We start from the raw sequence: 16,300 nt of genomic DNA on the forward strand, positions 1-16,300 counted from the left end.
ATTTTGTACACCTAGGTCCTAGCAGATATTAATTATCGGAACGTGAAATAGGCCTTTTCGTTAATCCAACATTTTTAACGTTAATTATTCCGAAGCGGGATGAGAAACCTGGGCCCGTTTCTAGAAACTTTGTGATTAAACTCAACTCCAAAAATTAAATGAAGGTCTATCAAATCACACGCAACTTTGCATTTAAACACAAGTGCATTGCTGAAAAAGACTTTCGTTTGATAATCATACAAAACTAGAAAACTCATTTGTGTTTAAAGGAGAAGTCCGGACGATTTTGAAAAAAATTAACCAAAATCTACATAAATAAAGAACCATAATGACTAAGTTTCATTGAAAAAGACCCTCCCAACTCGCCACAATCGATTTTTTAGCATCACTAATTTTGAATCGTAACCGTTCGATTTCTGTACGCCGGCGAGAAAGATCACGTGACAGCGTGACGTATCATCCTCACATTGCTTTTTGCTTGGAGCGTCAGCTGGCTCGGTGGAGCCCTGCTTGAGCAACGGTGATACGGGCCAAGCAAGCGGTAGTAGCGTACCGCCCAACAGTCTCTGACCACACAGCGGATGCACGCGGCATGATCTATTGCTTCATTAAAAAAATGCCGATGTGTCAAGTGTTAGGGTGTTGTCAATACTTCAACTTTACTAGTAAGTCTTCAAATTGAAGAAATATTTCGATTTTAAATTGATATTTATCCACGATACTACCTTATCATGATCCTGAATGCTACAACACGCAGCCCCATTACGCTGTGTGTATTGGGCTGCTGGTCGTAGTTACCGGCGCGGCGCGGCGGCGGTACCAAGCTGGCGCTGGCGTTTCTTCCGCGGTTCAAGTTACATGTATACTGTCGTATTTTATCACCGTCAGACACACTTTTCAACAGTCTCGGACAACAAAAGAGGCAATAATTCTGACATTGACAGACTGATTTCAGATTGTTCACACTCAGAAGTCGAAAAAACGATCGCGGATTGTGATGGCACTTGGCAGCAGCAGACGTAAATGTATGCCTGATCTGAACAGCCCGACAACAGCTAATGCATTGTAAGTGATGGGGTGGACACTAATAAGTACGGCAGTATTATAATACATACATATTTCAATTTAAACGAAAATGTTATAGCATCGCAACTATTTTACATTAATCTTTGAAGATTTTATATAGATATATAACGAAGATTATTTGAATAAAGGAATACAGCGTTTGGCAACAGCACTCCTAAATCGGTGTACGGTCTCCTGCAGTAGCGCCGACAAGGCACACCTATGAAGGCATGCAGATACCGCCCACAGTCAGCAGTGCAATGGGAGATCGATGCGTAACTGGGCTTCGCTCGCGGTGCTCTCAGCGGAGGAAACTGCGCCTGATATGTCACGCGCAATGCATCCTAGGACAGATAGTACGAAGGGCTGCTCGCGACGGATTCGAACATGAAGAATTACATTATTTTTAAAAAAAATCATAGTAAATGTATCTGATGGTCTTTTCTCGTCGGGAAAAGGGTAATAGGTTCATGAAATATTGTTCTTTACACACGAAACGGCTGATAATCGTCCGGACTTCCCCTTTAAATGCAACTCTAAAAATCAACTGCAAGTCCATCAAATCCCACACAACGCCGTATTTAAATGCAAGAGCGTTGAAGAAAAGACTTGCATTTTTTTTTTGAAACTAGAAACTGCGTTTAAACGCATCTCTAAAAATCAACACAAGTACGTTGTTGAAAAGACTTGCATTTGATTCCGTACGCAAAGTTGAAATATCAGACGGAACTTTTGCCATGACCGAACTTAGTAGTAGGGGAAAGACATCACAACATTTCACATTTCAAACTGCCAAAACGCAATGCAGCTTCATGAAATTTCAATGAAAAAAATGGTAACAAATTGTTGCACTTCCCTATGCCGAAGGTTTAAATAAACGTCAGTCCAAAGTTGAATTAGTTCGACAATGGAATGAGGTTTATTTTTTACGAAGGTTAGTTAATCCGAAATAAGATGTCGTTTTCGGAATAACAAACTTTTCTCCTTTTTTTTTCAGACAGGACCGCGCCATTCAGAGCTGTAATGTTGCAAATCGGAGTGTGAGAACAATTCTTTTCCAGAGTATGGCAATAGAAATACTTCGGACAGGAAAATCATACACATATTTTAACTCAATCGTCACTGTGAAAGCATGTCGACAGAATCATATGAAATCAAATGCAAATCTCTTCAGCAACGCACTAATTTAAAACGCGAAGTTGCATGCAATGTTGGGAATATGCGTTTGATTTTTCAAGTTAAGTTTAAAACGTAAAGTTTGTAGAAATGGGCCCAGATTTAATATTCCGCTGTCTCAAAATCTCTCTAGAGATTTGGCAGTTGTGCGTTGTCGTTCATCAGCGTGAGATTTATGCATGAATTAAAATAGGATCGTTTGCTAAGATACAATAGGCATGTACAGGGGAAATTAATTTTCATTTATAAGTCGACATGTTTTGCTCAGTCTCGATTATGTCGACTTAGGCGAGGTTGTCTGTATATGTGAAGTTTCAAGGAATTTAGTGGTAAAATACAGTAAGGGAGATATGAGGGGGTGAACATTAAAGATTTTTTGTCCTTTACTTCGCACAGTGCTTCAATGACCGTTACAAATTCACAAGCTGTTGCCTCTTATTGTGGAGTTATTTGCACCGTATCACCGGACCTGGATTGCTTCAAGTAGTGCTGCTGCCAGCGTTCCGCCTCATACAGGGTCGTCCAAGGTTACATTTTAGTGGGTTTGTTGCAAGTGCCATAAAGATAGCATTTTGCAATGGATGTAAATAAAACTATGTGCAGGTGCATGATGGTCAAATGTAGACTCCTATTGTTTTTGGTGATGCTGCACTCAGTGGGGTCAAAGGTCATGTTTCAGGCCCGTAACTAGGATTTTTATGGGGGGTTTCAAAATTGGAAATTCATTGTAGTGGACCTTTCTGAGGGATCGAGTTAAGCAACCAAGCGGGATAGGGTCTCACTCTGGGAGGGGTATATTTTCAAACATAAAAACAATCAATTCTTCACCTTCAATAGTTCGGTTTGACACATGTATCAGCCATGAAGAAAAGTCTCTGATCGTCTTCGTGCCTATACTGAATTGTTCTTATACAAGCACACCGGAACACTTTTTTTTTTGGGGGGGGGGACAAAATCTCGACGGGGGCACATTATGTGATGGTGTGAAATCCTTGGCGCGGGAGCGAAGCGACTGAGCGGGGGTACCAAGGTAGGGACTTTTTGTAAAAACAGAGAACAAAAAGTTGCATTTATAGAGCATTTAAAAGCAAATTTCTAGGAAATTACACATGATGGAAAAATTTAGTGCGAAGGACTATAAACATACGGGGGTACATTTATGTGACGGTGTAAGATCCTCGGCGAGGAAGCGAAGCGACCGAGCAGGGGGAGGGTGTTGGAGGGGGGATACCCCCTCCCACGGTAGGGACTTTTTGTAAAAACAGAGTACAAAAGTTGCGTTTATAGAACATTTAAAAGCAAATTTCTAGGAAATTAAACATAGTGAAAAAAATAGTGCGGACTATGATTATAACATACGAGGGTACATTAATGTGAACGTGTGAGATCCTCGGCGACGATGTGGGAGGGGGATATCCTTCTCCCACAGTAGGGACTTTTTGTAAAAACAAAGTACAAAAGTTGCGTTTATAGAGCATTTAAAAGCAAATTTCAATGGAATCAAACATAAAAAATAGTGTGAAGGACTACTATTATAACATACAGGGATACATTATGTGACGGTATGAGATCCTTGTCGAGGGTGTTGGAGGGGGGTAAAACAAACATCACTCCGAAGTACTATCATCACAACTTATGAAAACTGTTCATTTTGCTGTACTAGTATATGTACAGGCAGAACGAGCAAGCCACTTTCACTTTGCCATTCGTCTGAAATGTATTCATTAATTTTCAGCTTAAACATTATCGCATTGTTCGAGCAATAAAAATTATTCTTATATTGCTAAAAAGCATAGAAGAAAGGGAAAATGTAAGGTTTACTAAAGGGAAAATGTAAGGTTTACTAAAGGTATGTTTCAGGGGGCACACGCAAGGCTATAATTAGGTGATCCGAGTATTCTCTCGGATCACCTTCTGTATCTGTACTGATTCTTTGTTCTTCTTTTTATTCTTCTTTATTTCTGGGCAAAATTTGTGCAGAGGTTAGCTCAGAAAGTGCATTGCCTTTCAATGTCAAACTTATACCATATATGTATCATGTCCCAAAGACGACAGATCAAGTAAAATCATAGTGATCAGTCGACCGTGACGTCACTATGACGTCATTATATGAAAACACATTTTCATTCATATCTCATTAATGGAATGGAATTTTCCAATGAAATTTACGTCACATACATTTCAAGTTATGCGCATTTTACTCATATTCTCAAAATTCATATTTTCTCTTAAAACGTGCGCGTATGCGCGCGTTGAAATATTTGTATGCTCAAATCGAGCTTAAATTTTTTTTGCACACGTTTCAGACCATTTGGAGCATTTTTTGAAAAATTGAAAAAATTGGACGGACGCGTACGCGCGCGCACATATTCGCACACACAGCTAATATGAAATAGAAATTTTCAATTTTTTCAGATGGATCGGATGTCCGAAATGTCAAGGAATATTTCTACCAAGTTTCAAGTTGATCCGATTCAATATGACGTCATACGGGCCCGTCAAATTCAAAATTCCGCGCGTGCATCGATGGGGATACACAGTGCAACTATGCCAAAACACCGCCAATTTTAAATCGGATTTTACTCGTCAGGATGGACGATGACCCCCCATTTTCTTTACATATTCTGAAAGCTGATGAGTTGTACATGTCATTTCATGGGCTGCCTATGCTGACAAAATGATTAAAAGATATCAAATTTCTCAATAAAGTAAAAAAAAAGTAAATTTTCAAAATGACGTCATCAAATTTCAAGTTTACTCGAGCGTATCTCACTTATCCTTGGCCAATTTTCACCCAAACTTCAATATGTTGTAGCTTATGAAATGCTCTTTCATAAATGTGATTACACAATTTTGATTAGATGACGACATCACCTCGTAAAAATGGATTGAAGGTAACCTTGTCAAATTTGACCAGTTTACGTGTAATCTCTATGGGAGTGCAATTTTTATGGAAATGAAAATTGACATGACTATCTTTATCGAGCACTAGCTCACTTATGCTTTGGTGAATTTCTCTAAGATTTTAATATGTTGTAGCTGAGACGTAGGGCTATCGTAAGTGTGCCCTTTGTTTTTTCATACGATGTCGGGATCACGTGAAAAAACTTGGTTGAAATTAAAGCTTATCTTCGATGTATGGAAATATTTCTTTCTGCAACTTTCTGTGCAATAACTCAAGAAAAACATACCCTATCACCACCATATTTTGCATATGTTTAGTTCATGTCACGAACATTATTTCACAAAATAATAACTACTTGATCAGACGCCATCTTGGGTATGTAAATTAGGGTCAAAGGTCATAAATGTTTCGTCCTGTATCTTGGTGAATATATGTCCTATCTTTCTCATATTTTGCACACGTAAAGACCATGTTACAAGGATCATTTCACAAAATAACCACTAATTGCTCAGATGCCATCTTGGGTGTGCAAAGTGGGGTCGAAGGTCATATGTACTTCTTTCTCAATCTTCGCTATTACGTGTTATCTCTATGGGAGGGAGTTTTTCTAGATGTGAAAATTGATATGACTCTCTTTATCGAGCACTATCTTACTTATGCTTCGGTGAATTTCTCTCAGATTCCACTTTTTGCTCAGATGCCGTCTTGTCTGTGCAAAGTGGGGTCAAAGGTCATATGTACTTTTTTCTCTATCTTCGTTATGACGTGTTATCTCTATGGGAGGAAATTTTTCTAGATGTGAAAATTGACATGATTGTCTTTATCGAGCACTAGCTCACTTATGCTTAGGTGAATTTCTCCCAGATTTTAATATGTTGTAGCTGAGACTTTGGGCTATTGTTAAGGTGCAATTGTTTCTTCATACGACGTCGGTATCACGTCTTAAAAACTTGGTTGAAGTTAAAGCTTATCTTCGATGTATTGAGATATTTCTTTCTTTCCGCAACTTTCTTTGCAATAACCCAAGAAAGACAAGCCGTATCAGCCCCATATTTTGCACATGTTTAGTTCATGTCACGTACATTGATTTTCATAAGATAACAACTACTTGATCGGACACCATCTTGGGTATGTAAATTAGGGTCAAAGGTCATAGATGTTTCATCCTGTATCTTGGTGAATACATGTCCTATCTTTCCCATATTTTGCACATGTAAAGACCATGTTACAAGGATCATTTCATAAAATAATCACTTTTTGCCCAGACGCCATCTTGGGTGTGCAAAGTGGGGTCAAAGGTCATATGTACTTCATTTTGTATCTTCGTTAGTGTATACGGAATTCGGTACCACAGATGACAGGTCTGACTTCCTTTTCTAAATGAAAAACCAAACATCACATGGCCAATGTCCCCTCAACACCGATGAAACCTGTATGGTCATGCCTATTGGGATCAGGACTCTAGAAATCATTGATTTCCAAATAGATCGGATCACCTAATTTGTCAGTCTTGACAAATTCCAAGTCTAGTCTATACACTAAATTTACTCATAAGTAAATATTAGTGTATAGATATTATAGTGTATATTAATAATGCATTATGATTTTCGCCCCGTTTGGGGCGAAAATTTTGCACTTTCGGTTATGAAATTGACACCTTTTAGACAAGAAAAGTGCCTTTATTGTTCATATTGGTATTTGGATAATTGATTAATTATTTGTTACAGGGGGCATGGGGGGAGGGGGGGCAAAAACTCATTTTTGCCCCCCCCCCCAAAAAAAAAAAAATTATGGGGGGGGCAAGTGCCACCCCTGCAGACCCTGCTCGCTAGCGGGGGGGGTTCGTTTGAACCCCCTGAACCCCCCTAGTTACGGGACTGTGTTTAGGTTTGCTGCCCAGTATACAATACACTCTACTGGTCACACTGTCCGTTTTTTTTGGGGGGGGGGGTGTTGAACCCACATATGTAGAAACGCCCACAAATGTAGAAAACGTTGCCTACAAATGTAGAAAATTTCAACCGCAAATGTAGTAACATATTTCTACATTAGTGGGTGCTTATATGTGACCCGTGACAACGGTTTCAAGCAAAAGTCGCAAGAGCAAATTCCCTCCGAGGTGGGGTACAAAGATTTTGACCATTATTTTTGTCGAATTTGGGTTTTTGCGGAAATAGAATCTTTATTATGTTTTCTACATCTACACTAAATTCATAGTATAAGACTAAGATTTTCCCATCGAAAATGGAATTTTAAACACCCTATGTTGGATCGCACTTGTCAAGTTTCGATCTTCTTTTGAACGCCGCGCCAATATGCCAAGTGTTGCTACCGCGGCATCTCGTGTGCGATTGGCTAGTGCGTCGCACACATTTACATAGTTCGACTTTCAGAGATGTTGTAGCTACAATAGATACCAGTACGCCCTACGCTCGCTCTGTAGTGTATGCTCTTTGTTTGGCTTTCTATCCGAGCTTTTCTTCCGCGCAATGTTCGACAACGGAAGTGAAACAAAAAGTGAACAGCAACACTATAGGCATGCTGCAACTTCCAACATGAAAACAGATACGATAGGGAACATGGTTTGAACTATCAGAGTCGCAAATCGCCGCACAAATCGTGCAACGTGCAATCGGAAACTCACTTTTCAATTGTGCTTGTAGTAAATATGACAGCAGGCTGACTCAATAGACAGCAGAAGAGAGGAAAGGAGCGGTCATAAATGACCAATATTCAAATACTTAACGTCAAAATTGCACCAAACTAAGTATAGTCCTGTTTGTCTGGGGTTCTTTTTATGCCTCCGCCACGAAGTGGTGCCGGAGGCATTATGTTTTCGGGTTGTCCGTCCGTCCGTACGTCCGTACGTCCGTCCGTACGTACGTCCGTCCGTACGTACATCCGTCCGCTTTCGTTTACACGATAACTTGAGTAATATCTACTGGAATTTTACCAAACTTGGTCCAAGTATGAAGTATGATGGGGCAATGATTTAATTAGATTTTGGGTGAAATCGGCTAAAGGTCAAAGGTCAAAGGTCAAGGTCAAATCATGAAATTGCATCAGTTTACGCGATAACTCAAGACTGGATAGAGCAAATTTCACCAAACTTTGTTGGAGGATGATGTGTGATGGGACAATTACTTGATTAGTTTTTCAGTGAAATCGGACAGAGGTCAAAGGTCAAAGATCAAGGTCAAATCCTAAAATTTATCTGTTTACTTGATAACTCAAAACTGGATGAAGCAGCTTTCACCAAATTTGGTCCAAGGATGATGTATGATGGGACAATTAGTTGAGTAGATTTTAGTGACATTGGCATGAGGTCAAAGGTCAAAAGGTCAAGGTGAAATGCTAAAAATGTTGCTATTTCCCCATATCTATGCAATGCCCGCAGTTATTTTCTTGAAACTTAGCATAGACATGTACTACTGCGTAAAGACTCTCCAGAGAGAGTTTCATGTCACAAGGTTAAAGGTCAAAAGGTCAAAGGTTAGGTGAAAATGTTGCAATATCACTTTTCTCGCAAATGGTTCAATGTATCTTCATGGAACTTGGTACATATGCATGTACTGACTGGCAGGGATTATCTAGGGAATTTAGGGGTCATGGGTCAATAGTCAGGGGGTCAGAGGTCAAGGTCAACTCCTCAAAATGTTACTATTTCCCTCATATACTCGTTTATGCAATGATTGCATTATTAGTTTTAAAATTCAATGTATGTACATGTATTAGTTAATGGAGATTCTCTTGGAAATTTCCAGCCAGAAGGTCAAAGGTCAAAGGTTAAGGGTCAAAGGTCAGGTTTAAATGAAAAAAAAAGATATATTTTGTGCTGTAATTACACTCTTTCTTCATACCTTGAAAATTATACTCAATGCATAAACTTATAATAAGGTCGGCCAGAAGTCCAGTAAAAATTTTCAATTCCCCAAATATGTGTACCTGCACTCTTTAATAGACAATTATAGCAAACTCAGATCATGGAAAGTGAACATTCAAGATATTTCTGACAAACCTGTCATTTCGATATTTTGCCAGTTATGTGAAACTGTCATCACACATTGTAAAGACATTGTACTATACACCTATTGGGAGAATCATGCATTATGGCGGAGGCATCAGTCGCCATAGCGACATTTCTAGTTTTTGTTTATCACACAATGCAGCACATGCACGTCCTGAAAAACAAACAAAACAACAGGTAGCGTGACCCTTGCAATCTTTCTACCTTCGAAAGGGTCCCAAATGATTAAATTTACAAGACACATCAACCGCAATGAAAACGTGATTTGTAAAGATGTGGATACAATTGCGCCATCCACCCCTGTGACATGTACACACAGGCATAGCGTGTGGATGCATTGTTTAATATGTGCACATACACACGCATGTATACATAACCAGCAAGCTTGTAATCATCTTATCCGCCATCTTGAAAGACGTACTGGTAAACAAACCCGAGCGAAACGCATTGGGGATTCGGCTCCATACGCTGAGTTCCGAGGAAGGTGCCCAGGAAATTTGACTCTCTCAGTGAGCCAATCAGAAGCCGCTGTGGTTGCTAGAGGCGGAGCTTAATCTCGATTGGCACCATCGTACGGATGGGTGATTCTCACCTCGCATCGCCGCTCGGCATTGTCTTCGAGCAAGAGGTGAATCTTCAAAGCCCGTTTTCTCGCAATTTTGTCAGGCTAACAAATCAAAAAGTGCATTATATTTCACTTTATATGACCACTTACGGTGCCGGAAAATACAAGTGTTTTATATCAATGCAAAACTTAGGAAATGGGCAATATGATTCAATTAAAAAACAGATTTTCAAAATTCCCGACTTTTGCCTGAAACCGTTGTCACCGGTCACATATAGAGTTCAATTTTTTCTAAATTTTGCTGAAGATTTTTTTTTCTCTATTTATTTTGGGGGTGCTGAACACAGGCAGATCCAGGAATTCTGTGAAGGGGGGGGCTTTCGCAAATTAAAGAGGGTGCATGCTTCTCCCATTTTTTCTTTTTATTTCTTTTATTTCAACAAAAATTAAAGGGGGGCGCGTCCAGTGAGCCCCACCTGAATCCGCTGCTGGAACATGAATCCGAACAACATTTATTACTGTTATTAAACTTTTGTTGTGATGTAGAAATTATATAACGCTAGACCAAACTCTGTGGTTTATTTCAGCTTTTATAGTACGTGTCAACGGTGAGTTCCTAATTTTTTTTTTGAGTTTTTTTTTTTTCTATTTCCCTATTTTGGGGTGATGATCAGAAATCCACCTGTTAGTCATGCATACACGCGCACACACAGGTACACATCCTCGCTGCAAGCATGCACAATACCTAGCAAGTGCGTACCGAGGGGGGGTGTTTTGGGTGTTCAAACACCCCCCTTTGCCAAAATGGGGGTGTTTGAGGTGTTCAAACATCTCCCTTGGGCAAAAGGGAGGTGTTTGAGCTGTTCAACACCCCTCTTCAGTAATGTTTAGATGTTGACAAAATGAAACAAAAGCTGTCTTTACCGCTTTTATTTCCGTTTTGAATTCTGCCTTTCCTTTCTTTTGTGTCATTTTCTCTCTCTCTCTCTCTCTTCCTTGTTTTATGTTAATGTTTGTGTGGATGATGATACATTATGGAGTTACATAATATTATACGCACTAAAGAACTCGTGTACAGTACGTGTTGATACTACGTTACTGCACCGCTCGCGAAGCTGACGCGCAAACAGTAGACATTCCCGATCCCTGCTTTGCTTTCTGGCCGAATCGCGAAGATACATTGCGCATAATTATGTTCACCGTTTACCGGTATTATACCGTACACGGTACCGTAAATTGTGTATGATGCATAATATTATGTGTGTACAATGCATGCTGCGCTGCAGCCTATTATAGGCACATTGCATGCTAAGTTAGTAGTATCAACTACCAAGTACAGTCAGTATAGTAGCCTACTGGAAGCAGCAAGCTCTGGAAGCTCTGGGAGTAGCAAGTTACTTGCTACTCAATGTAATTAGTAATAGCACATGGACTTGGTAATCTTTAGTAATAGTAGATATGAATTTTTTCAATGACTGAAAGTTAAAACTGAAAGATAACTGAGTGTGAGTCTACAAGTTGTGGTTGGATGACTTTATTGCGCCTAAAATTCACTAGATATCTAGGTCTAGGAAAATTGAAAACAAAGAAGATCGGACATCTAGCCGATTTTGTACCGCCTTGGCTGGGGGGGGGGGGGGGGGGGCGCCCAATAGCGTTGGCTATGTTAACTGACAAGTGACATGTGAATGTGTACAAACTATAGGCCTATAAAAAGACTATAATAAGAAGGGAGTGAGGCCTGGAGGGTGCAGTCAACCAAACACATAATTGTTCCAGATTCTTGAAAAAAGGCCTAGCCTATCCCCTTTTGATACGGATGGAAATCAACGGTGTAAATCCGTACTGAGGAGTGGGGGGGATGATCGGCGATAGCCACCATCACCACAATTACAAGCCCATAACCGAACCGGTGCAGCCCGGGGGGGGGGGGGAACTTGCCCCCTCCCCCCACACACACACACTTTACAGGGATCAAATGTCCCACTCTTTTCCATGCAAAGTGGGAGGGAAGTGGCAGCAAAAATATGAAGACTTTTTGTTCTTGTTTTTATTTGTTTGTTTGTTTATTTGTTTTTTGCTTGTCAGCCGACTTTCGGCGGAAAATCAGACATTAAAAGTATGAAGACTTTTTTGTTGTTGTTTCTCTTTTCTATTGATGTTCTTTCTTCTTGACTGACAGGCGATTTAGACACCCCCTCCCCCTTTCAAAAACGTAGCGCAGCCCTGAATGATGCCCAAATAAATTCAATAAAATGCTAATATGGATATCCATTTGTTTTTGTATGTATTAACGTAGTAGATATTTTCCAGTAGCTATTAATTGTATTCTTCACTTTTCTTGATTTAAGTCAGTAAAGCAATCATCCCAGGGGCATCGTTCCGTTTTAGTGATGGGGGGGTAGGGGAGGGACTTGGAGTTTAAATATCTGTGCAAGGGAGCGGAGCGGCCTAGTTGGGGAGGGTGTTTGGAAAATTTGGCGTTTTCAGACCTGAAATTCAGCGATCTGGTGCACACTTTTGGTGAAATTTGGAATTTTTTTCCTATAAAATCAGTCAAAAAAAAGTTCTCACCATATGGGAGGGGGTACACCCCCCTCCCACACCCTCCCCTCCCCCCTTGCTCGCTCCGCTTGCTCGGGCTCAGTCGCGTTCATGATATTCAGAGTAAGAATTAATACAAAAAGTTATATTATAGGCAAATTAGTCTGCTCGGTCGCTTAGCTCCCTCGCAGACTAAGCGCCCCCCTAAGATCAAATCCTGGCTACGCCGTTGTTCGGCTGATAGCCTAGGTGATGGAATTATCTTATGGGCTTATAGTGAATTTTGGTGACGAAATCACACTTCTATACCGTGAAAAAAGAGAAGTAAAGTTAACAATGAAATTTCAGATGAGATCACTATGAACACAATGCAATACAATAGTAATAATGATAATGATTGATAATGATAATAATTATAATAAAAATAATGATGATGATAATAATAATGATAATGATAGTAATACTAAACAGAATGACAGAAATAGTTAAGATAGATATGAAATAATTAAATCTGACATTTCCTTTTCCTTGTTTCCTGTTAATGTCACTTTCATATATTTACAGGTTTTATTTTTATGTCTACATGTCTCTGTATCTTCTGAATATGTAATTTCCATTGAGTTACATGTAAAGAGAACAAATACCCATATGGACAATAAACGATGAATTGATTGAATTCATATTATTATCATAATTGTTATTGTCATTATTATTATCATTATTATTACCATTTTTCAGGCTCATTGGCAAAACTCCATAGAGCTTCTTCCCGCTTCCCACCCCCTCCCTCCACCACACTTCCAAAGCGTTCCCGCTTCTCCTGTCAATCAATTATTTTTTTCAGTTAAAATGAAGAATAGATCTAATCTTAAACACCCCCCTCTAAAAAATCCTGGTATTATGCAGTCACGCAGCACACCGCAACACGTTACACACATGCATACGCGCACACATCTCCCCACCCCCACCTGAGCACTCATGCATGTGCACTTGTACACATTATTTTACCAGAAGCGCAACCCTGCTTGATAAGTATGTCTTTCAACCAATTTGCCGTTTGTACATTTGTTGGCGACATTTTGGAATCATTTCTACAATAATGGGCATTTCTACATTTGTGGGCACCGTCCAATTTCTACGTTTGTGGGCGATGTATCTTTACATTACTGGGCGTTTCTACATTTGTTGGAATTTCTACATTTGTGGGTTCAACAGGGTTCCCCTTTAAAGGTATAATTTACCATTTGCAGATGAAACAAAAACCCAGGTTTAGTGCTTTAAAATAGTTCTAAAATATGAGTTAGGGATAGAAACAGCCACTGTAAAAATTTGGATCTGTATGATTGATAAGTATTGTTAAATACACAAAATGTGAACGAATAGTTATAATAAAAATGTTTCCAGACTAAACTGTCTACAGTTATGGTTTATTGAGAAAAATACCGATATCTCCTTTTATTTTAGGCTCTATTGCAAAAATTTTATATGGTAGGATGTTTTGTGATACAACAGACCTACACATATGCATCAAATGTGATATCTTGAAAATTTTTTAAATCACTGCTCCCAAAGGTAAACAGGACCTTTAATATATACACTTCCATAATGGTATAATCTTTAGCCCTGTCGTTTAGTGACCCATGATATACACTTATAGATATTTCTAGACATCAAAATCTCAATTAATGGGAGCTAAATCACACTTTGCAACTTGTGTTTAAACATAGTAAATTTCCTAATCATTCCATTTCTCTGTGTAGACATGCATGCAGTATACATGAAGTCTGTGCGGAGTCCCATGGGGGTTGGCTGTAGGAGTCGCTTTAAGATGGTCCACTATGATGATGACCAGGACATCTTCTCTCAGGTCCCTCATCAGGACACATCCTACCTGGTAGACAGCTTTGTGGTTCCAGAAGATGACATGGGAAATGACTGCAGAAGCAGAGTGATTCCAGAGGATGAGGAGGTTTCTATCCTTGACATGGAGATCACCATTGATTTGGCCAACTGCAATGAGGAGAGGAAAGGACGAGGTGGAATGCAGCTAAGAAGGAGGTGTGCAGAGAGCAAAGCAGCCAGGATACTGAGGGCAGGGCGAGCTGCTGTCTTGAAGTCAGACTCATCATCAGGAAGTGAGATAGAGGTTATTGACCCCATAGACAGGGATAATGACTTCAAGAACATGAAAAGGATGAGAAAGGGATCAATCAAAATATCAAATGCATATACTGCATCTCCAGACACCAAGACAGCAAGTCCACAAAACAGTGCTTACTCTGAAGAGAGAAAAACTACTAAACCTGCATTTTCACAGGAAAAGCCACCTGTATGGTTAAAGAAACCATCAGGAGGTATTCCAGCCCACCAAGAGAGAAAGTCTGACTGTACTGACACCAGCACAAGCCACTCTAATAAGAAGAATCGTGTAAAAGCAAATTTTTTTGTTATGAACTCCAGAATGGATATTGGGAACAGAGCAAGTGAGATGTCAAGTGAGAGCAAAGACAATATCTTTGTTGCCCCCAAGTCCCCCCCACAAAATAAGGGAGTGGTTGATGGCCGGACTGCATCTCAGCAGCAGCAGAAGAGTGAGGGACTGCTAATGATGCAAAAGAGAAAAGCTCCAGGTGCTAATCAAAGCTCGTCTCACACTGATAACAAAATTAGCCCTGCACTACCTCCGATCACACAAAATCCATGCCCACAGTTTATGATGAATGAAAATAGGATGGGAGTTCTGGATCAGACGGTTGATTCTGCCTGTGAGCATTTTTCCCATCAAGACTGCGGTGAAATGTCTGATGTCACAAAGAAATTGCAGAGTGACGTACAAACATCAAGCAGCAGATCAGTGAGCAGCACAGTAAATTAATCTTGGCTTGGAAATAAGTTTATCTTCCCTTGGATGACAAGACCTTGTATCTCATTTGGCATGTAGCGTGCATTTCTGTTATGACAAACATGGTTATAATGAAATTCTTGTCACAATGAAGTCAAAAATTCAGGACCCAAAATTGATATTCATATATCTTCACATATTGTATCCTTCAGCTAAAACAATATTTTGATATATATATAGAGAGAGAGAAAAAAAAAACTGTTGGTTCTTTGGACTTTGTTTAAACTAGAGTCACCTCTATCAAATAAAATTTAATAGCAAAGACACTAATTAAGTTTTAAACAGAATTATTACTTGTTTTGTTTTGTTTTTCAATTTGGAGCTTGGGTACTTGTTCTAAGTTCATTATGACGCTGCCAGCAACCAGAGATAGCCTGGTGGGAGTACAGCTGCCCAGAAAGCAGGAGATGACAGATTCAATTCCCAATGGTTCCTTTTTTCCGACATCTTTGTCAAATATTGAAATCGGCAGTTGAGATCTTACAAATGTCATTTAAGCAGAGGGCAGACAAATTGAAGAAACTATTACATCATGTCTTCACCACTCTGTTTAATCATCTCTTGCTTTCATACAATTATTTGTTGTTTGAAAGTTTGCAAGGTGACACAAAGGAGAAAGTAATATTTGCTGTAACACCATGTTATATATGTAATCCTTAAGAAAGTACTGTTTTTGCTGAAAGAAAATCCTAGAAAGAAGAGAACGAAGGAGATAAGTCACATGGGAAAGTGTAAGGAAGGCAAATAGTAACAATTGAAGGGCAGTGATGAGCTGGAATTTGAAGTTGCACTAAATTAGTGAGAAGGATAGGAGACGGGGACAGTCGTAAGGAAGAATAGAGTGAGAAACAGAACTGGTGGGAAGAGAAAGATGAAGTTGAAGGGAAGAGAGAGGGAAGGAGAAGGTTGGAATATTATGGAGATGAGAGAGAGAAGTGATGAAGATGTGAAATTTGGAATGGTGTAGCACATAATTTTGTCAGAAATAATAAAGGCAGTAAGTGATGGAGAATGGGGACCATGGAATGTGGAATCAAAAAGTAAAAAAATGTGAAAATGGGGAATGGATCCAAAGAAAAGTTCCTGAGGGAAAGACCTGTGAGAGAGAAGAATATG

General features: G+C 39.5%; 1 protein-coding gene across 3 annotated transcripts in view; it reads left to right on the forward strand.

The window, feature by feature from the left end:
* LOC139709962 (uncharacterized) overlaps positions 1-16,300 on the forward strand; it is a 143,648-nt gene that overhangs the window by 70,559 nt on the left and 56,789 nt on the right. For 2 of the 3 annotated variants that reach the window (XM_071621909.1, XM_071621911.1), the window contains exons 6-7: positions 10,326-10,346; positions 14,043-15,136. In XM_071621909.1, the coding sequence (XP_071478010.1) occupies positions 10,326-10,346; positions 14,043-15,136 (1,115 nt within the window). The remainder of the gene's footprint in view (positions 1-10,325; positions 10,347-14,042; positions 15,137-16,300) is intronic. The other variant, XM_071621910.1, reaches the window with a different exon arrangement.

Source organism: Diadema antillarum, unplaced genomic scaffold (genome assembly GCF_040938485.1).
Source record: "Diadema antillarum isolate AM-2024a unplaced genomic scaffold, OU_Dant_1.0 seq00001483_RagTag, whole genome shotgun sequence".
NCBI classification, from domain to species: Eukaryota; Metazoa; Echinodermata; class Echinoidea; order Diadematoida; family Diadematidae; genus Diadema; species Diadema antillarum.